Raw genomic sequence first — 20,791 nt, 5'->3', positions numbered from 1 at the left:
AAATTTTACTTACTACTTTTATTAGTTGTTATGCTAAACTTGCTCTGCTTATATACTGTATGTACATACATTTTGTTTTGAAATGTAATGCAGGCGGATTCCTTGCAGCAGAAGAATCACTTACATACATGCCTACAGGGCCCTGAGGTCCCTCCAAGCCTGGCTTCCCTGTGAAACCCTGAAGAAACACATTCAAAACACATAAAAACATAACACACAATGTTAGGGAACACAATGCTGTGACACTAATGTAATAGACTTCTCTGTAGATGGATATCATGGAGGTCATGACTACTATTTGCAGCCTCACCCTTTCTCCTGGGGGTCCTGGTGAGCCTGGAGGCCCCGACTTCCCCGTTGGCCCCTGATATGTCAACAACAAGGAATCAATCAAAACTAAGACGTGGTATAAAATGTTTATCTTATCAGCCACTCAGATTTACATGTCATGACCTTCATGACAACAGTAACATTACAAACAAGGATGCTGCTGATCTTGCAGGGTAAAATTTAGGACATTTTTGCAAACAGGAAATGATACCAGCTGCTCAATATCAATGCCATATATTAAGCTTAGTTTGAATATCATCCCAATAATTATGCAAAGCAGTTATAGTAGAGTCTAAGAATAAAAAATGGACCTGAAATGAGCATAACAGGTGCACTTTACATAAAAAACCAAGGGATTAGATCATACCTTCATACAGTTTTTGAGCTATATCCTTTCAATGAAAAAGTCTTTCCAGGCTATCAAGCCTCTACACACTACACAGGTACAGTGCTCTGTCTCTCAAAATGAAATAAAAACAAAGGCATACCGCAGAACCTGGTGGACCATCTGTTCCTCTCACTCCGGGAATTCCTTGAAACCCCTAAATAGGAAGCAGAAGAAGTAATGAAGAATGGGCAAAGAACCAAGGAGAACTGCACTGATGACCTATAAAAGTGCAAACACAAAATAATGTGCAGTGAGCTGTTATACTATTAGTCTAAATCGGCTGATTCAGCATTTTGCTAATGATTGCTGAATACAGGATTTAATTGTTTCTTGGCAGTTGCATTAAAGGGATTTATGAGGTGATTCCCAACACTTATTATGAATAAAGGATTGCTATTTGGACTTTTATTTAATACTCTTCAATTCATAAGTTGTACAATTAGTAAAGTGGTGACTGGGAAACTGGTATTACAAAACATGTTTTCTCAGCTGATTTGGCAGCTTTCTTGTGCTAGGAAAATCATATCTTAAAGTACATTTAAGATAAGAACAGTACAAACATTTTAGACAATGCTAATTTTGTAGGAAAGGTTTGGGGAAAACTCTTCTTATACACTTGCTTTTCTCTCCTTTTCAGGGTCGTGGGGGGTGCTGGAGCCAATCCCAGCTGTCTTAGGGCAAGAGACGGGGTACACCCTGGACAGGTCGTCAGTCTGTCGCAGGGCTAACACATATACACAGACAACCATTCACACTCACATTTACACCTATGGGCAATTTAGAGTTTCTAATTACCTATCCCCACTAACTGCATGTCTTTGGACTGTGGGAGGAAGCCGGAGTACCTGGGGAGAACCCACGCAAACACGAGGAGAACATGTAAATTCCACAGAAAAAGACCTCGCCCTGATGGTAGAACTGAACTCAGGACCTTCTTGCTGTGAGGCACCAGTGCTAACCACTATGCCACCATGCTGCCCAGTTTGCAAATAATCATCCAAATGTAGACAGATTGCCAACACCAGTTTCCAGTGTATGCACTGCTTTGCAATAGAGGGATGACCTAACTGGTTGCCAACTGGTTGTATTCTCTTTATAGTCCCCCATAAAAGTAAGGTTGTAGAGTGTATGTGCACATGTGCAATTTTGCTGTTAAATCGCCATCTTACAGCATCCTTCTGTTTGTGTATGTAGATGACAATACTTTTTTTTTCCGGCCAATTCATAACATTTACTTGCCTTTTTATCTTATACAGATTACATGTAATTGCTAAGTTGACCCCATTCATTCACATACTGATAGCAAATTGACAGGAGACTGGCTCCATCTCACTGCTGATTTATCATCGTGTGCACCACCAAGCTTATTTCAAAGAAGACAACTGACAATGAGTCGTTGAAGACCTGGTACCTGTCTTTGAAGCAACCATTTCAGAGGCAACAAAAATGCAAGTTCAATGGACACTGTCACAATAATTTTGTTAGGCATGAACAAATATTTAGGTTTTCTAGGTTTTCCCCAAGGCAAATGTAACATGAAGGAAATTTTGCTTTAGAATTAGAAAATTATCGTTTAATTTTAAGATATTGTTATTGCCTATACAAGGTTATATGCACAGCCCTAACTGAGACTTAAAACTCATGAGGAAACTGATTAATGAGGTCATAAGGTGAGCAGCATATACTTTTATATTATCTGCCCCCTTTTTTCCCAGCCAGATTTGCCCCCTGCTGACCATTAGAAAGAATGCAGGTTGAAGGCTCTTCCACATCGACTTTTCAGAGTTGATGTCTGCTTACATACAGTTTATACTTCAAGTGTCTTTGAGACTAAATAGAATACAGACTGAATGTTTTCTATTTCTTTTGACTGACACACTAGAAGCAACTTGGTCATCACAAATTGCTTTGAAGCTTTAAAGTTACCCAATAACATATTTACCAGATCACATGAAAATCAAAGGTATCCTGTGCTCCAAGTCACATTTAAAAGTTAATCTCAGGTCTATCCCACTTTAAATAAGATAAGCTTTCATCTTTGTAAAGACAAGCAAAGCATTGAAATTGGAAAAAAATAATAATTTTGAAACATTTTTATCTCCAGCGGTTATTTTGCCCTTAATTGCTTGAAGTCGTCAAATCTTATTCATTTTATATGGCCTTCCATTGCTTAAAAGAATGACCTTTTTGTGCAGACTTTGGAAAATGTCCAACAACCACATATTGGCTCAGTGAGTCCAGAAACATTTGCAAAAGAGTCAGTATTTATTACATTAACTATGTGTAATTATCCTTGTGATAAATACGCGAATACACTTACTCAGATCAGCCAACGCAGCACCTAAAACTCTAAGTCAACACAGCTGATATGTTTAAAGGGCCAGTAGCGAGCGCTGTCCTGTCTTGTTAAAACTTCACTTTTTTAAGTGTTTGTTGCCTTCTCATGAATTTATAGAACCATCTGTAATTTTATCCTGAGCTGCCTTGTAAAAATGGTAATAATGTGTTTTTATTCTGCTGAACCCTGCAGGTTGTGGCAAAAAGCCAACAACGCTGGGTTTAAGGAATGATGTCATGTACTGCTGAGGTCATCCTACGGCTAACGGTCTTACCATCGGTCCTTTAGTACCAGCAACACCAGCTGCACCTGAGGGACCCTGAAACAGAGACAAAGAAAATACCAACAATGCAATTTTTCCCGGCAGCAGAGGTCATTAAAAGTACAAGTGTTCAGTCTCTTAATAATACGCATCTTTAATCATGTGTTCCTACGCATTTTCTGAAAAAATAAGCAGTTACACTAAATACAGAAATTAAAATACTGACTATAATGAGCCAAATGTGTTGCTTTGTAGCTCTTGTGTACATTACAATCAAATACATGTTTTACATGGGATCAGTTGGAGAGATTAGCAAACAAGACAGGTTGTTATTTCCTTCAGTACTACCGTGCTGTACAAAGACTTCCTCCTGCTGTTTAAACCAACAATTATTAGACACCTTCCCCTCAGCTTGGGAGTCAGTTTTGACAGTTTGAGGGCAAATCCATCATCACTACTTAAAACCTGTATTCAGCAGTCACACAGTTTTAAAGTGCATGATGTGCATTGTAGTGTCTCTTCCCTCTAAAAGACAAAACTGGGTCTAAACCCAAGTGATAAAATGTTTGTGAAATGAGTTCATATATTTAAGTATTTCACTGAATAATACAGTACATGCTGCTGCAATACAGAACGAGACAGGAGTAAATGAAATGCAGACACACACAAACACACACGCAGCATTTTCAGGTGATGGGATTGAAATATGATAGAGAATGGGAACCTGTGTACCAGGCTTTCCTTCTGCTCCCTCTGTTCCAGGTGGCCCCGGCAAACCCTGAAAGGAGATGGAGAGAAACACATACAGACTCACAAATGCAAACTGTTCATCCTGTAGATCCCTTTGTAGTGTAGTTCAGCCGGATATTACCGAACAGTACAAAAGAATATGTGTGTACTGTATAGGTATATTTGACTAATTAAATCCTGCAATCCTGTAATGCTAAAACATTTTTAAAATAATGTAAATCAATTTTTGTATGGAGGACTAATGAAATTTAGATACAGATTATATGATAGATATATAGTTTATAAACATATCAACTGCAACTCTATCTAGCTACTGAGGGCTTATATTTGTAATAAATATACAATTTATTTATTTTATTTTATTGCAATTTGAACATTTAACCAGGGGTTAAAGTGAACCAGAATGATCTGGAACTGCATTCTGGCATTTGCAGTTTTGAATAATCAAATCTGACAAGCAGTTTAATACATATTACTGTCAAGAGAATTAAGTTTTTGATTGCTGCAGCTTGGAGGTGCTTCCAGCTGACGGCATACTTGGTCAGTACTCAGAAAATGATCCCATCCTAGCCGAGTTCTCTGGCTAGCAAAACCAAAGCGGAGCTAACATAAACAATTCTAATATTTGAAACAATATCTGCCCAGTTTGCACCACAATGAGTGTGCAAGCTAAACGTAAAGAGGCAATGTTTCCCAGGAGGAAGCTTATGTCAAAAGGACTGCTCAGGTTTTAATAAACCTAAATTTTAAGCTTCTTAATCATGCTAGATTTTCTTTTAATAAGATCTATATGTGATGTGTTGCTAAAGATTTTTGGTTTTTTTATGAAATGACTTGGAAACAAATTGAAGTTTGTTCAGGTTTGTCATTGTGGTGGGGCGTGGACTGCGGTGCTGTACCTGCACGGCATCCGCAATCACGCCCGCCGTGTTAAACACGGGGAATCAGAGTTTGTGGAGAGAGTTGTAAGAGTTGTGAACGTGGTGTGATGTGTGTGCGGCTGCCAGCTGAGAGCTGCAGTCGCGTGAAATAAAGATGGCTCTGAACACCAATCTATGGACCCGCCGTGTCTCAATCACACCACAGTCATATTTAACGTCATATTTATTTATTTAAAGGTTAAAGGTAACTCTGCAACACCAGTAAACCTCACAGCACAACAGCAGCAGCACATGTCAGCTGTAGGGTCTTTACCTTACAATATAAAGTGCTTTGAGGCAACTGTTGTTGTGATTTGGAGCTATAAAATAAAACTGAAATTGAAACTGAAATGAAATAAATATAAATTTTTACATGCCTTACTTCAAAGTGATTCTTTTCCCTACCCTGAAATGCTACACCAGATCTTAGCGTTCCCCAGCTGCCAAATCTTACTCTAACCAAAGCTACATTATAAGTTTACCGGTGGGCCTGGTTGGCCAGGATGACCTCTTTGTCCGGTCAAACCCTGGGAAAACAAAAGGAACAGATTAATATGAATGAATTAATATTGACATATATATGAAATTGATAACAAAAACAGTGAGTATTCAAACATCTTTTGGAGCTGAATACCTTGTTCCCCCTGGGTCCTGGTTTGCCATCACGTCCATCTGGTCCTCTGTTTCCCTTTAAAGATATTAGTGACTACAATGACTCAATCATCTCAATCAGCTGTCCTGATTTGTGGCAATTGTATCTAAATCATATTAAAATCACGGATTTTATTTTCATTACACAAAAAAGAAAAAAGACAAGAACAGAAATAAGTCATATTTCTGTTTATCGTTAGCGATGCTGTTATATGGTGGTGAAACTACATTAGTGACTGATTTTGTGGACTGAAGGATGTGAGCATTTGCCACCAAATTTACATTCAGGAGGTCACTGGAAGTTCTGTTACATAGTTAAATTGGACGTTTGGAACAACATATGAAGTCATCTGACATTTTGTGGTGTTCAGACACATAAATCATCACTGACCTTTAACCCACGGCTGCCCTGTTTTCCCTGGAGGCCAGTTTCGCCATCGATGCCCTGAGTGGAAAATATATAAAGTCAGTCAAGCGCATCTCATTTTTTCATTCTCAAAAGGCACGCTTCCAGATAAAAGAGCATGTTATGCAATATTAAGCTGTGGCAAACACCATGCCACATAGTTTATTGTGTTTATTATGAGTCTTTTGAACTGTGTCATAAAAAAGTTTAACTTTCTGAAGGTTAACTCGAGATTGTTGAAACTCAGGACTGACTTTTCTGCCAGAGCTGAATTTGCACACAGCTTCTGTATCACACTGGGATCACCATGAATAGGTTTAACCACAGTGCTACACACTGTACCTCAGTGCCTTCAGGGCCGGGCTGGCCTTTGGCTCCTGGGAAACCTGGGAATCCAACGAGGCCCCTCTCTCCTTGAGGACCGCTAATGCCTGTTGCCCCCTGTATACCCTGAAAAAAAAGTTCAAATCGTTATTAAACCTAGATCTTTTTTCTTACTCACACACTGACTTTACAGCAAAAGAGATGTTAAAGGAGACCTTTGACATTTTGGGAAGCACACTGTCTGAATGTGATGGGTTCTTTCCTGCTACCACAAATTAATTTGACATAAATTAGACACAAAATGATAAAAGGATCAATTTCCTTGAGTGAATGTCATCTGTCCTTAGGATGCACACATATGTGAAGTTTCATCGCTAACATGACAAACGTCCCAAAAGTTCTCATATTATTAGGGTTCCCGGTGAAAAAAAAATGCAATAAACAGCTGCCAGCAATGAATTTTTAATCACGGCTAATATGAGAAGTGATAATGTGACAGTCACGGTGCTATTAGATGGGATCAGCGTAATAGAGGGTGGCACCGGGCACAGACGAGCATACGGCAGCTGTCTGAGTGAGACAATTTGCATCTGCTGAAATCTATAAGCCAACGTGACAAAACATATCAGAAGACTAGAGAAATTATGTTAATGGTCAGAATAGTATCTCTGTGGAGGGGACCAGAAAGGGCCGCAGAGTTTTGCACTGTATCTGTCATACGGTTCAAACTAATTTCAAAAAATGATCATTAGTTAAAAAAAAAAAGGAAGGAAGGCACATCATTACAGGCTTTATCAGTCTGTCAGTGTTAACAAACAAAGTTTCAGGTTCATACTCTGTCGCCTTTAGCTCCTGGATCACCCTTTTCCCCGTCTGGTCCTCTGTTACCCTGTGAGGGAAAAAAATGTTTAAAGGAAAGGCTCAGTCGAGCATGTTGTGCTGTAAATATGTTCGTCATGAGCGCCTACCGTTCTTCCAGGAAAACCCACATCACCCTTTCTCCCTGGTGCACCCTGTCAATTAAAAAAAAAGGAAAAGAAAAAGAAACTTTAATTATTTTAATGTGGGGAATATAAAATTATACCACACAAATCACATTAGTCAATGATTCAGAAGCAGATTACTGCTAAGAACATAGTTTTATACAATCAGAAGATGGCGACGTCTAAATGAAAAGGATGTGAGGAGCTAATAAGCAGCATCCAGTAATGAGCCATCACAGCCAGTAGAGGGCACTGTGAGGCTGCAGCATTTTTTCCCTCTCTGTAGCACTTTTAGAGAAACTGTGAAAAACACTTTTTACAAGCTGCAAGTTTAAACTGTGAAGTAGAGCTGCTGCGATGACAAAAGTTACAGGAAAAAAAGAAAAGAAAAGCACCACAAACAACTGAGAGTGAATTCAGTGATCTCTTTGTAACATTCTGTCTGCTCACACAGTATTTATACAACTGTAATGTAATGATGTAATGGCGTGAACAAGTGTTTGCTCACCATGGGTCCCTCTGAGCCGGGATCCCCCCGGGCCCCCATAGGCCCCACAGGCCCCTGACATAAAAAGGAAACAGAAAACATTAAAATTCAGTTTGGGTTTTTTTTCTGTGACTGTTTGTACGCTATTGTAAACTTATCATCATGTACATTAAGCATACATAGAAACTATATTATTTAATATGCTGATTTAATATGATATCAACTAAAAAACATATTTAAAACACTTGAAATTAAACTGCAAAACAGTTGGAGACTCCCACCAAATGTAAGACTTAACAGATAAAAATGAAGTAGTGGGTTTGGGTCAAGCTTTATTTCTCACGATGAAAAGCTGGAAACAAAATGAAAAGCACCAAGTGTCTACTGCTAACTTGTGTTTCCTAGAGACCTCTCTCCTCCCATCACCTGGAAATCATTTGCTCTTTCCTACCGTGAAGGATCATCATGACACACCTCAGGGGAGAGCTCCAAAAAGAGGCTCACCAAACAGACCCCTAAAAATATAAAAACCTTTCCTGATCAAAATTTGGCTTTTCTCACATTCAAGGTCATCTCTTAGGGCATGTCCAGTCAGCTTTCAGTGTGACAGTCTTTCAGATTATTCCCTGGGTGTTCTTTCCTAATCTAGCCATGGGGGTGGGGTCGCAATGCAATGTACGCCTAGTGCCGGTCCCAAGCCCAGATAAACAAGAAGGGCACCCAGTGTAAAAATATTTGCCAAATCAAACATGCGGATCATTTCCTTGGATGTTCTTTTCTGACAACTTGGATTTCGTGCTCTGTGATTTCAACATGGGCCTCAAACTTGAACAGAGAAAACGTCAACTTCTGTTTCACACTGACAGAATTTCATGTAAGGATCTTTGCAGGTTATGGGAACTGGGTCTCCAGCTACAACCAAGTAGGTTTTACATGAAGAGTCAACACTACTTTCCAAGCCCAAAGGCAGAGTGTTAGGTGAGAGGCAAGACAAGGAGCATGTTCATCACTTTTTTCCAGCATCTATCTGATTGTGCACCAGGAATTCATCCCACAGAGTCATGCTGTCAGCATTCTATCTACTGCAATGACTTGAGGCATTTGATGGGATACCAGTGCATTCCAGCTTGCCATCTCTCACCGGCTCAGAGCACATTAAAAAAACATTGAAGCTTTTTGTCCACACAAACACAGTCTTTGTTCACCACCACTCCCCACGTTTGGCTCTCTGTAATCTGCTACATCATACACCCTGGAGGAGGTTTAGCCCCTTAAGGGGCCATGCTGGAGCTCTACCGAGAGATCTAAAAATGAGAGCTGCGTTAAATGAACGTCCAGATGTGCATGAGAAGATGACCATGAACGAGAAATTGGACAAATTAAAATCAGATAGGTTTTTGATTTTTATGGAGCTGGTCTGATTATGGAGCAGAATGTTTTAATCACACCTTGTAGAAGAACTAAGATCAAAGAAAACAAAAATGTATCCTGTGCAGAACAGGGATGTGCACACACATGACCATAGACTGTTTGCACACAAGGTTCACCGCCACATTTCCTTGTGTTGTATATAGACATCGAGGAGTAATATAATCAACTGGATTTTCATTGCGAGATAAAATTAATGCATTATCCCTTTAAACAGCCTAACATACCATCAAAAAGAGCTATTGGCTATATATGAATTAAAACTAATAATGATGTCACTTATGAAACCAAATAGTTTTCATTTGGCAGCTTTGGCCTCTCCATTCTTTCATCTCTTCCTCCCATGTTTCTCTCTCACACAATTACACTAAGAAGAGACACATATGAAAAAAACACATTGACCCTGTTTTATCAACCCTGATGGCATTACTAAGGGTTAAGACTAAATGAAAGACAATCAACAAAAATGATGAAATTCCCCTTTAATACGCTGCTACTTAACATTTTTTTCAGCTAAATTATTGAATGAAAATACCAAACCAGAAAAAGTGAACAAACTTACAGGATCTCCTTTGGGGCCAGGAGAACCCGTCAATCCTAGATGCCCCTGTTAAAATGGACAGACTGGCATTAACCTCTTGTACTTCATTTCACTGACAGCTGAGTGAAAGGAGCAGCAACTCAACTGTACTTAAAAGCTTCCATCAACAGTCTTGCCTTGAACTCTACTCACTTGCGGTCCTCTGAGTCCCGGAGGTCCAATCTGTCCCTCGAAACCTGGAGCCCCCTACACAAAAGCAAAGGCAGGTGAAACATTTTATGTTAAACACAGTGTCTAAACATTTCCAAACAGCTGATTATCTGCAGCATATACAGAATCAAGCAAAGCTTATACCTGTGGGCCTTTAGGGCCAACACAGCCAGCAGGTCCAATGTCCCCCTAAAAGAAATAAAGAGTTCGCACACAGGCGGGATGTAACCTGTTAACTAAGTCTGGGCTTAGACTGACGTCACACATCAAGCATCAGATCAGAACATTTACATTTCCTTTATTATAGAGGAATATTTCACCCCAAATTATTGTTACATATTTGGATACTGTGCTCTAAGTATCTCCATCTAAATTGTTTTAGTGTCACAACCCACATTTTTGGGGTTGGCTGTAGAGATGTCTGCCTTCTGTTGAAAACATCCATTCTATGTATACAGCAGTTGCCATGTGGTACTCAAAGTGACATCCCTCTATAACTCTAACTCCTTCAACCACCCAGCATTTGCAAAATAACCTAAAAAAATGGGTGAAGACGAGCAGAAATGTCAGTTTTCTTTCTGCAGTTTACATCCACTAATCCAAAAATGTCTGCATCATCAAGTGAGGGGAGTACCATCAGTGTTTACAGCCTGTCATGCTGACACAAACATGAGCCTCTAGCCACGACGTTCAGTTTCTTTTACACAGAGGAAACAGTTGCTGGGTGTGGTTCAGTGGAAAGAAAAATGTCCCTACATGAAACTGCTCACAACAAACTCTGGAGATATTTTTGAGAACTGGGCCATGATTTCTGCAAAGATAGATTGCTGGGGCACCACAAGACAAGTGCTATTAATTTCCAGTATACTGTGTAGGGGGGAGATTTCTCTAATAGCTCAGTCACACTGGAATAAAAACAGGACATTTGGTGATTGACTTTAAGCAGCTGCAGCAACCAATTTGTTCCCAACAAACTGTGCAACACCCTCAACCTCTAGGTGACCACTGTTGATCACAAGGCAATCGTACAGGTCACCTGGTTTGAGGTAACCTGTCTTCAAGCAACTGTGATCAACATACTGATAGCAAACTGACAGCAGACTGACTGCATATTATTGCTTTTTATCGCCATGAATCAAAGGTATTTGGAAGATGGCAACTCACTGTAAGTGGCTGCAGACCTGGTCCTTGTCTTCAGAGCAACTAAGTTCATTCTGCATGGTCACAATATTTGTTTTTCTTTCATGCTGCATTTTCCAACCACTGTTTTCCCCAGTGTGACACAAATGATACCTAACTTTGTTATCTTTGTAAAACATTAACTTCTTTTAAATAAAACATTTATTGAAAATTGCTTATACTGTAAATTTGAGAAGTGATTAAATCCTTTAAAAATCCAGTTTAGTGAATTGTTTTTTTTGGTAATTTCATTACAAATTGAGTATTGTATATATGTGTTTCTAAATTCAAACAGACTGAGAGAAATATATATTTTTCAAAGTGATTATTAGTTTCAGCCTCATGAGAAAATCATCTTTAACCTGCAGGCAAACTGAGCCAAAATAAAGACTTGAGGTGTGATTGTACCCTTGAGCCATTAACTCCTTGTGCGCCAACTCGTCCTGTAGCACCTGGTGCACCCTGTGACACACAGAGACACACACATACATGATCGCAGGTACATCTGGAATTTCCACAAACAGACTAATAATTAATCACTGAATGTCCGCCTGCTTACCGGCGGCCCTGGCAGACCTGGTAGGCCATCCAGTCCGCTCTCCCCCTGGTAATAAGCACAAAACAGCATAAAAAACAGACAAAGAATAAAACTTTTTAATACATTTAAGAATACAGAAAAAAACAGGCATTACCACTTGCCCCTAATTTGGCTTTAAGTAAAATAAAACCTTTTATTATAGAAAAACATAAACAAAAGAAAATCTGTTTAATGTGTAATTTGGTTTTAGTACAAATTCCATTTGTTTTGCTTGACATGGGATAAATACTGTGCACTTGTAGTTTGGCTAATCCTTTCAATGAACAGATCACCACAACAAATAGCAGCAATAAGTCTCAAAAATAGGATAAAAAAATAATGCAGGTATTGGTATCATCATCGATGACAGTTCAAGGCACAAACTAAAAACAGGACTATTTGCTTTTAAGGCTCTAAGAACTAGAGTCAGACAGCGGCTCACTCACATCAGGCCCAGGGGGTCCCTCTGGCCCAGCGCCACCTCGGATTCCCTGAGGCCCCTGCAGAAAAGATTAAAGATGTCATCTTAATAGCAGTATACCATTAAAGTACACAGGGAAGGGTGTATACAAAGAGAGGATTAATGATACTAAAGCTTAGTCAGAAACTCAATTTTCTTGCCAGGGAGAATCAAAGTAAAATTACTGATAGACCAACAAGTAAAGCACGAGTGAATGCCTCATCGTTTGAAACTGAAAGTTCAAAGGGTGCCTGAATTAGAGATTAAAATGGATTACAGAGCGCATGTCTTTTTTTAACAAAGGTTTTTGTTCATTTTATTTTTCACTAGTTGGGTGTAATAAGAAATCTATCTTATACTTTTACATTTTTAATTTTGAATGTATGTGCTGACATCTTGTCCAGTTGACTACAGAGTATGAGCTGCTTTGTAAAAGAGATAAAGGGAAAACTGCTCCTGGCTCATGATCCACCCTTTTTCTTTAAAGGAGTTATAAATATCATGTAAAAACAAAACAAAACTGAAATTTCTAGTTTTTTGTAGATATAAAGCAAACCATAAAAGACACTCACACGGGGTCCAACAGGGCCTTGTGGACCAGGTAAACCAGTTCCACCCTACACAAGGAGAGAAATTTGAAAAAATATATATATATATATCCACATGACCCACAAAACATTATGACCCCTGTCTAATATATTTGGTCCTAACAAAATGGCTTCAACTAAACAAAAAACATGAACTCTGCAAGACCTCTAGGTGGTATCTAGCACAGGACCACCCAACATCCTGCCACTGGATTATTGTTTACCCCTCCTCTGACCACTATCGACAGCACTGTTGAGCAATCCATAAACCCAGTGTGCAATCTTTACAAGATGTAATTCTAATTTATATATTTAAGATTTATCAAAAAAAATGTAAATTCATCAAAGAGTACCTTCTCGCCAGGTTCACCAATTTCACCTCTTGGACCTCTGGGGCCAGTAAGACCCTGGAGACATTAGCAAAAAACACAACCATCGTTTAAATAATTTTTTCTATATGCATGAACATCAATTAATTTCAATTAATTTCACATAATTGTTTTCCCCTTTGAGCAGAAGGTGCTTAAAAAAAACCTCATTAAATGTGGATTAAAAGTATAAGAATTGATCATTTGAGCTTCTTCTGTTAACACTTAAAAACACTGACCTGTGAAAACATTTCTAAAAAAGAAGCCATCACTGCGACTGACACGAAAACATAATAAACTTCAATTAGACAAGCTGCTTGAATCTGAACTACAGTGACAGCAAATATTAACTAAAGCTAAAAGGTGACAGTAAGACTGCACAGAGTGTAAACATGTTCCTGCCAACACATACACAGAATTTCACAACAGCAAATCAAATGTTTAAACAACACATATATTGTGTTCCACCAAAAAATGGCTGTGCTGTTTTATTACTCACCTCATCACCTTTTTCCCCTTTAGGTCCTCGCTCTCCCCTGTATCCCCACGGGCCCTGAAGGTTTCAACAGAAAACACTCAACATACACTAGTTTACTATCTGTGTCACACTCACCCATACTCTGCGTGTTGTTTAACAGTTAACATAAACAGAATATGCCCACCTGTGATCCGGGAACACCAGGTGACCCCGGCTGACCATCTTCCCCATTGTCCCCATCTCGCCCTGCAGTCCCGGATCGTCCTGGAGGGCCACGAGGACCTCGATCCCCCTGTCAGACAGCATAAATCAGACACTTAATGCTCATACAGCAGCTTGCTGGTGGACAGTTTTGATATTTTACTTCTGATATGGTTGTCTTGTTACTTCAAGACAACTATCAAACCTGACAATGTAAAAGTTACAAATACGTAATCAAATAAACTGGAACTGCAGTGAGTAAAATCCACGGAGCGCAGAGATTCACACACGATATTATAAATTATCAGTGTGGACTGTGAAGACACTGGCTCTCTCCCCAACTTAGTGCAGCCATTCATCACAAAGACAAGGTATCGCCTATATGGCAACACACTGTCTAGAAGATTGTGCTGTGCAGTAACTCAGGTGGGAAAAGTGCCGATTCACAGTGAATGGCTAAACCACCTGTGCTGCCAGTGAATAACACTGCATCTGAGATGATGAATTATTTTACCAGGTAGGTTTTGTAATGTTTTAAATGACAACTGGGTTTTACGAGAGTTGAATTAATTATTGTTTTATACTGTAACCTGCTATTATGTGTTTCCACCAGAGCCAATTTAGCTGTTATGAGCAAGACGGTCTTAGTTCACTGGAAGTTTCTGTGCTACTTATAAATGCACTATATAAACTTTGCATGCAGAAGGTCAAAGAGCTGTTAAGTAACCTTAATTAACTGATTTATTCCACAAAAGATCATAAAATACTGTAAAATGACAACAACTACATTTCCCAGAGCCCAGGCTGATGTTTACAACTGCTGTCTGTGTGCTGTTCGCTGTCTGCTCAATGGTCCAAAACCTCAAATATATTCAGTTTACAACAAAAAGCCACAAATTTACAAATGACCTAAGCCGGTATCGTCAAAAAGAAACAAATACGTTCAATCCAGCCCACCAGATGGGTTTGCGAACGGAGGCCTTTCTTTTGGAGTTTCCACTCAAGTATAAACCAGGAAACTGTATTACTGTATATGCTGGTTATGAATCATCTTAAGAAAAATTAATAATTTAATCTTATCCAGGGATCTCAGTTCTCTGTGTTTTTTTCTCCCTCTTACTCAAAAAAATTATTAACCAATTAACGTACAACAATCACATGGGGTGGGTAAGCTAAGGAGTTGTGCCGAGTCTATATGTCAGCTGAAATACAGCAAAAGGCACCTTTGACAGGATGCCAGTTCATCACAGAGCTAACACAGAGGAGCACACAACCACACTCTCTCACATCTGCATCTATGGCTAATTTGGAATTGCCAAGTAACTTAACATGCATGTTTTGATTGTGGGTGGAAACCTGAGTAACAGCAGGACACCCACACAGCCACAGGGAGAACATGCAAACTCTGCAGAGCAAACTTTGGCTGTGAGGCAATGCTAACCACTGCAATAGTGTGCCACACTAGTCAAGTCAGCGTAATAATGGATAAACATCCTGAATCTCAGCCTACAGATTCAACATGGTCATACTTACAAAAACATACAATGTGTGAATGGCTCCATAGACAAAACCTACGTTTTTATTCAGCTTTACAAGGTTAGACTGATGGACATGCTACTCTCTCATGAAGAGTGGGGTATTTTATATTACTGGTTTATGTAAGACACTTACTTGTAGGCTTGTGACTATTTCAATTTTGTGTTACAGTTAATTTTTGTTACACATTCACTGGATTGAAAAAAAGCTCTTTGGGGCATTTTTGCCTTTATTTGATAGTACAACATTCAGGAGGGGAGAGAGAGTGGGAGAAGGCATGCATGAGGCCACATGCTCAACCAGTGAGCTATACTGGGATCCCTGAACCAGATAACTTTAAATCCCATGTCCATCTTTTGACTTGAAAACTTGACTTCATGAGCAATACCGACACCATGTTTAGTTTAGTACAGCTTTCCTTTTGTTTAGGTTTAAAACACTGGGAGGCGATTTTAGCTTGAGTCACCTCATAGCCAGTGATTTTAGAGACACGGTCTTTTATATAAGTTCGACCTTTATTAGGTACACCTTACTAATGCCAGGTTTTACCCTCTTATGCTTTCAGAGCTGCCTTATTTCTGAGAAATCAGTTTGATTTTCCAGCTGCTGGAAACATTCCTGAGGGATTCTGGTCCATATTGGCATGATAGCATCACACAGTTGCACAATGGTGCGCTGCTGGATTGAGGCTTGTGACTGTGGAGGCCATTAAGTGCAGTGAACTCACTGTCATGTTCAACAAAGAAATCACTTTGAGATGATTTGAGCTTTGTGACATGGAGCATTGTCCTGCTAGAAGCAGTCATCAGAAGATGGGTACTGTGGCCATCAAGAGATGGACATAATCAGAACTAGTAATCAGGCAGGCTGTGGTTTACAAAAAATGTTCATTTGGAACAAATGGACCCAAAGTGGGTCAAGAAAGGATCCCCTACATCATTACACCACCAGCATCTTAAACAGTACTAATATAGTACTGTACTAATATAGTACTGTTTAGGTACTATATTAATAGTACCTGAACTAATACAGTAATAATGCTATTTGAAAAGGATTATTATGCAAAACAGGGACTTTTAATCCATTTACATTTCATCAGTTACTCTGTGTTCTTTTGCTCTAATAGGATTTTACAAAGAGCCTTTATTTGTGATTTTTTTTACGTCAACAACACATTTGAATTTTCCGTGATTGATGCTGACACACCCCAGCATTGCTTACAGTGCTGATGTATGATTATTTTTGCACAAACAGCAAGGTGCTTTGTCAGCGTAGACTACACAGTGACTCAGACACAAACAAACACAAACAGCAGATCAATATCCTCTGCCACATGGGTCCAAACATTACAGGCAGCAAAGGTGACTGAGTGTTTCCAACAATCCCAAACCACAGTGTTTCTCATTACCCAGCTGAGACCTCACACAATACATGGCCCTGGCTTTCAGTTTCCATACAGTCAGAGCCCACTTCCAGGACTCATGTTTATGTATTTTGAGACGGTTTTCGAGATGGATGTAAGATTTACCTCTACCTTAAAAAGCCAGTCACCCAAACAAATCAAGTCAGAGGTTTTCAGATTTAATAAAACCAGGCAATAAGCGACAAATAACGAGGTCCCACTGAGATAATGTGAAACGTATGAAATAACACAATAGAAAACTTGATTAACTATGGTTCAGCGTAATCAAATTTACTCACAGAAAGTATGCAATGTCTTAATTTTGCAGTAAAAAAAAGAAAAGTTTGTTCTCTAAATATGAGAATGGTTACATCATAGGGAGTTTCATGCACACAGGGTTTCCAAACACCCACTCCCTTTAACCGCATTCACTCTGCTGAACCAGCTATGTGACGCTTAATTCAAATTAGCACTTAATCGTCCACAGTGGACTTGCTCAATCCCCAACATTGGCTGGTTCGCTTTGATGAACCACCCAATGTTTCCAGCGACACCAAATGTGTCAGCGTTTACTAAAAATGGGTGTGTAATTTTTGTGACACAAATTAGAGATATTCATCACATTCAAGACTAAAACCAAATAATAAGATTAAACATGTAAAGAGGATGTTTCAGGACAGGCTTCATGTATTAATATGTGTCAGCTCATTGCATTTAGTATTAAATTTACTGCTGGAATTCTGGATCCATCCATCCATCTATCTCAAGTTATTTTCTACACGTTGACTTTGGCAAGCTAAATCAAATTTGTGGGCTTGCAACACATTTCTTTATTGACACCAAACTTGCTGAAATTTCTGGAGCAGGAAATATTGGTTTGTTTGCTTACCATCTCTCCTGGCATCCCTGGTCTTCCTCGCTCCCCGGGTTCACCAGGTGGCCCCTGTGAAAGAAAATCACTAAATCACATGGGGACATGTTCGTAACATGCACTAATATACTGCTAAAAAGAACTCATCTCAAACCTGTCTGCCAGGCCTGCCCATTTCTCCAGGTGGTCCTGCGGGGCCTTCTCTACTCTGCAAGCTCACAGAGAAGAAACCCGCCTCAGATTCACAGAAACAAACGAAACACAGAACGGCTTTTAGAAGAGAACAGCATACTTACAGGCCAACCTGCAGCAAGCAACTGGTAGAAACTGGTTTGCTGCAAGAAAAATGGAAACACAGATTAAGTAACAAATAGTGACCACAACAGGTTGTCCACATATAGTTCAAAGCACACACGGTAACAAATCGCCTTCACAAACCACTAACAGACTTTTATTTCTGTCATCTTTTTCCAATAACTGACTTGAAGCTCTCCATCATGCTGGCATATTATATGCGTGTGTGTATAAGTACGTGCCTTATACAACACACAGCTGTGTCCAATGGAAACAGATTAAACAGATGAGGACAGATCATCAACTTGCATGCACGATAACCGAAGGGTTAAAGGTTTCACAGATAGTCTGGGAATCTAGGTTTAAGTAACATCGAAGATCATTTCAAGTCCTATGTGTCCTTTAGGTGACTCACAATAAATTATATGAGGGCAAAGGAGAGAGGAACATATAAAAACAACTTCTTTGAGGTGTTCTGTACTTGGTACCTTGATGTTTAATGGAAGGCCAGGAAAGCAGTTGGTAAACCAACAACAGGTTTCCTCCTGGGGGTCTTTCTGTGTGCAGTTTGCACTTTCCTCCAGTAGGTACTCTGGTTTCCAACCATGGTCTGAATGCATGCATGTCAGAGTAATCTATGACTCTGAACTTGCTATAAGTGTGAATCTAAGAGTCTGTAGATGTCTGTGTTAGCCCTGTGGTGTCCTGGTAATCTGCTCAGGATGTACCCTGCCACTGGCCCTGCACTTTGCAATATGAGTGGAGCAGGCTAAGCTTAAGTATTATATAGCAGAACATTGTACCTGGAATGCAGCCCATTCCTCAGCAGTGTTCCTCCACAGGTAGAGGGTTGGTAAACCTGGTGGTCCAGGAGGTCCCCTCTCCCCCTTGTTTCCTTGTCTCCCTCCAGGGCCTGTCTTTCCCTGTTTTTGCAAAATAAATCAATTTATGTGGTAAATAATATATCAGTTCTTGTTTTATTTGATAGAATACTGGACTTTGGCATAAATAACCGTAATAAGAGTTAGTGGAAGGTATTAAAACATGTTTTGGATTGAAACTGAGGTTTAAACATTAGATACCATCTGAGATATTATTTCAGAAGCAGCTTTAACTTAACATATCATCATAACCTACTAGGTTATAAACAAGCTTCTGTTACCTTATCACCTTTAAACCCAGGGAGGCCAGGCTCACCAGGACAACCCTGTGGAAACATTAACTCTCAATAAACGAAAAAGACAAAATGCAATGAGGATAAATCAGCTGTCACGATACAAAACAGTATTTACCACCAACTTTAACAAGCCACAGATACGTGACAGTTTATCCCTGACATTTAAGACTTTTCTACTTCTTTGTAGAAGCAAAAAAGGTGACCTGATAATACTCGATCCTTGTAAAACCTCACAGCTAGTGGCACATTGAGGAGCAAAAGGTATTCATTTTACAAGAGCTCCCTCCCTAAACCTACAACAGTAAAACATTTTAAGATAGGCGTATCAGGTTACACTGTTCAGTAACGCTGTTGTAAATTGATAGGAACTGTGTGTGGCTTCTTTGGTGCTTCCTGTAGGATCTGGAAAAATTCCAAAATTTGGTAAATCTTGATGAATCTTTCAGGATTACTCTGTCTATGTTATAGATTCTGACCAAGTCTGAACACTAATTTACAGAAAGTTTCTTTAAGTCTGTCCTGAATCTTACTATAATGCTTGCAGTGTATCTCTGTTACCTAACGCCTCCTTGACACGTTAATTAATCTGGATGAAACTCACTATATAAACTGGCTAGGGTGCCAGGATTATCAACATCCACATAGATTTTGGGCATTAGTTTTACAACACTCAAATCCTAACAAATCCACAAATGTGAGTCCAGTATTTTTGACAACATAAAGCTTGCAATGCAAATTGATGGAGGGAAGACGGTGTAATCAATTTTGAAAAGTTTGCATATAATAATAATGATAAGTTAACTCATCTTTAGATTGACATTAGTGAGAGCTACCATCTATGGTTATCGGGCAATTGATGTGAGCCAAGAAAAATTATCATCAGAAGTTTACATATGTGTTGATTAGACAGCCTTTTGAGTCATTTTGATACATCATCTAAATACCTTTATCAATTAATTTTTGCAGCCAGGTACTTTCCTGAAACATGCTTTTTTCTACTTTGAGATAGGATTCAAGATGATCAAGAAGAGCCTGTTGTGCCGCGTATGTGGACAGAAAAGCCAACAGGACATTTTCCCTCATGTTCGGCTGGGTCTAATCATATTAATCGTGCTGAGTGATCCTGTGGATTTTATGGCAGCGTGACTCCAGACGTAACCAGATGTGATGTCTGCTTTTGGTTCTGTCTGCCCTGCAGTCACAGTTAAGACCCACTTCTTAGACCAGGTAAGTGTTCCAACTAGACAGTATGAACTGACTTTACTCCTCCCTACCAATCAGATAACTTGGAAGCCAAAGGGTAATCCTGTCATATTGTGTAATGCTATGACAAACGGCTGAGACTCCCTAAGCGCGAGCGCTCCCATCACAGCAACAAAGACATGTGGATCAGCGCATGTTTGAAGAGTGTAACCAGCCCTAATCAGATTCATATGGCAGCTGATGGAGAACAGCGCTTGTAAGCTGTAAAAGCAAACAGTCGTTACACTCTTTTCATTCACAAAGATTTTTTTTTTTTTTATCTCATCCAACAATGGACTGATATTATACATCCAATTTACTTTTAAACAAACAGGAAGGCCTTTGCTTTGATAAACAAAGTGAATAACTTGAAACTCTGCAAAAAAATTCTCACTGAGATA

The 20,791-nt window shown here is 39.3% G+C and overlaps 1 protein-coding gene across 1 annotated transcript in view; it reads right to left on the bottom strand.

The window, feature by feature from the left end:
• The window catches only part of si:ch211-196i2.1 (collagen alpha-1(I) chain), a 117,807-nt gene that overhangs the window by 33,766 nt on the left and 63,250 nt on the right, over window positions 1-20,791 (bottom strand). Inside the window, exons 8-34 of the mRNA XM_031738971.2 lie at window positions 19,134-19,178; window positions 18,775-18,894; window positions 17,974-18,012; window positions 17,832-17,885; window positions 17,696-17,749; window positions 13,852-13,959; window positions 13,689-13,742; window positions 13,175-13,228; window positions 12,807-12,851; window positions 12,221-12,274; window positions 11,757-11,801; window positions 11,606-11,659; window positions 10,163-10,207; window positions 10,001-10,054; window positions 9,830-9,874; window positions 7,861-7,914; window positions 7,338-7,382; window positions 7,205-7,258; window positions 6,388-6,495; window positions 6,031-6,084; window positions 5,623-5,676; window positions 5,471-5,515; window positions 4,043-4,096; window positions 3,331-3,375; window positions 819-872; window positions 311-364; window positions 125-178 (exon numbers count right to left, since the gene is read on the bottom strand). Of these exons, the coding sequence (XP_031594831.2) occupies window positions 125-178; window positions 311-364; window positions 819-872; window positions 3,331-3,375; window positions 4,043-4,096; window positions 5,471-5,515; window positions 5,623-5,676; window positions 6,031-6,084; window positions 6,388-6,495; window positions 7,205-7,258; window positions 7,338-7,382; window positions 7,861-7,914; window positions 9,830-9,874; window positions 10,001-10,054; window positions 10,163-10,207; window positions 11,606-11,659; window positions 11,757-11,801; window positions 12,221-12,274; window positions 12,807-12,851; window positions 13,175-13,228; window positions 13,689-13,742; window positions 13,852-13,959; window positions 17,696-17,749; window positions 17,832-17,885; window positions 17,974-18,012; window positions 18,775-18,894; window positions 19,134-19,178 (1,545 nt within the window). The remainder of the gene's footprint in view (window positions 1-124; window positions 179-310; window positions 365-818; window positions 873-3,330; window positions 3,376-4,042; window positions 4,097-5,470; window positions 5,516-5,622; window positions 5,677-6,030; window positions 6,085-6,387; window positions 6,496-7,204; window positions 7,259-7,337; window positions 7,383-7,860; window positions 7,915-9,829; window positions 9,875-10,000; window positions 10,055-10,162; window positions 10,208-11,605; window positions 11,660-11,756; window positions 11,802-12,220; window positions 12,275-12,806; window positions 12,852-13,174; window positions 13,229-13,688; window positions 13,743-13,851; window positions 13,960-17,695; window positions 17,750-17,831; window positions 17,886-17,973; window positions 18,013-18,774; window positions 18,895-19,133; window positions 19,179-20,791) is intronic.

The sequence above is a fragment of the Oreochromis aureus genome, linkage group 7 (assembly GCF_013358895.1).
Source record: "Oreochromis aureus strain Israel breed Guangdong linkage group 7, ZZ_aureus, whole genome shotgun sequence".
NCBI lineage: Eukaryota > Metazoa > Chordata > Actinopteri > Cichliformes > Cichlidae > Oreochromis > Oreochromis aureus.
The sequence above is the reverse complement of the archived record's forward strand: the minus strand, read 5'-3'. Positions and strand labels throughout refer to the sequence as shown.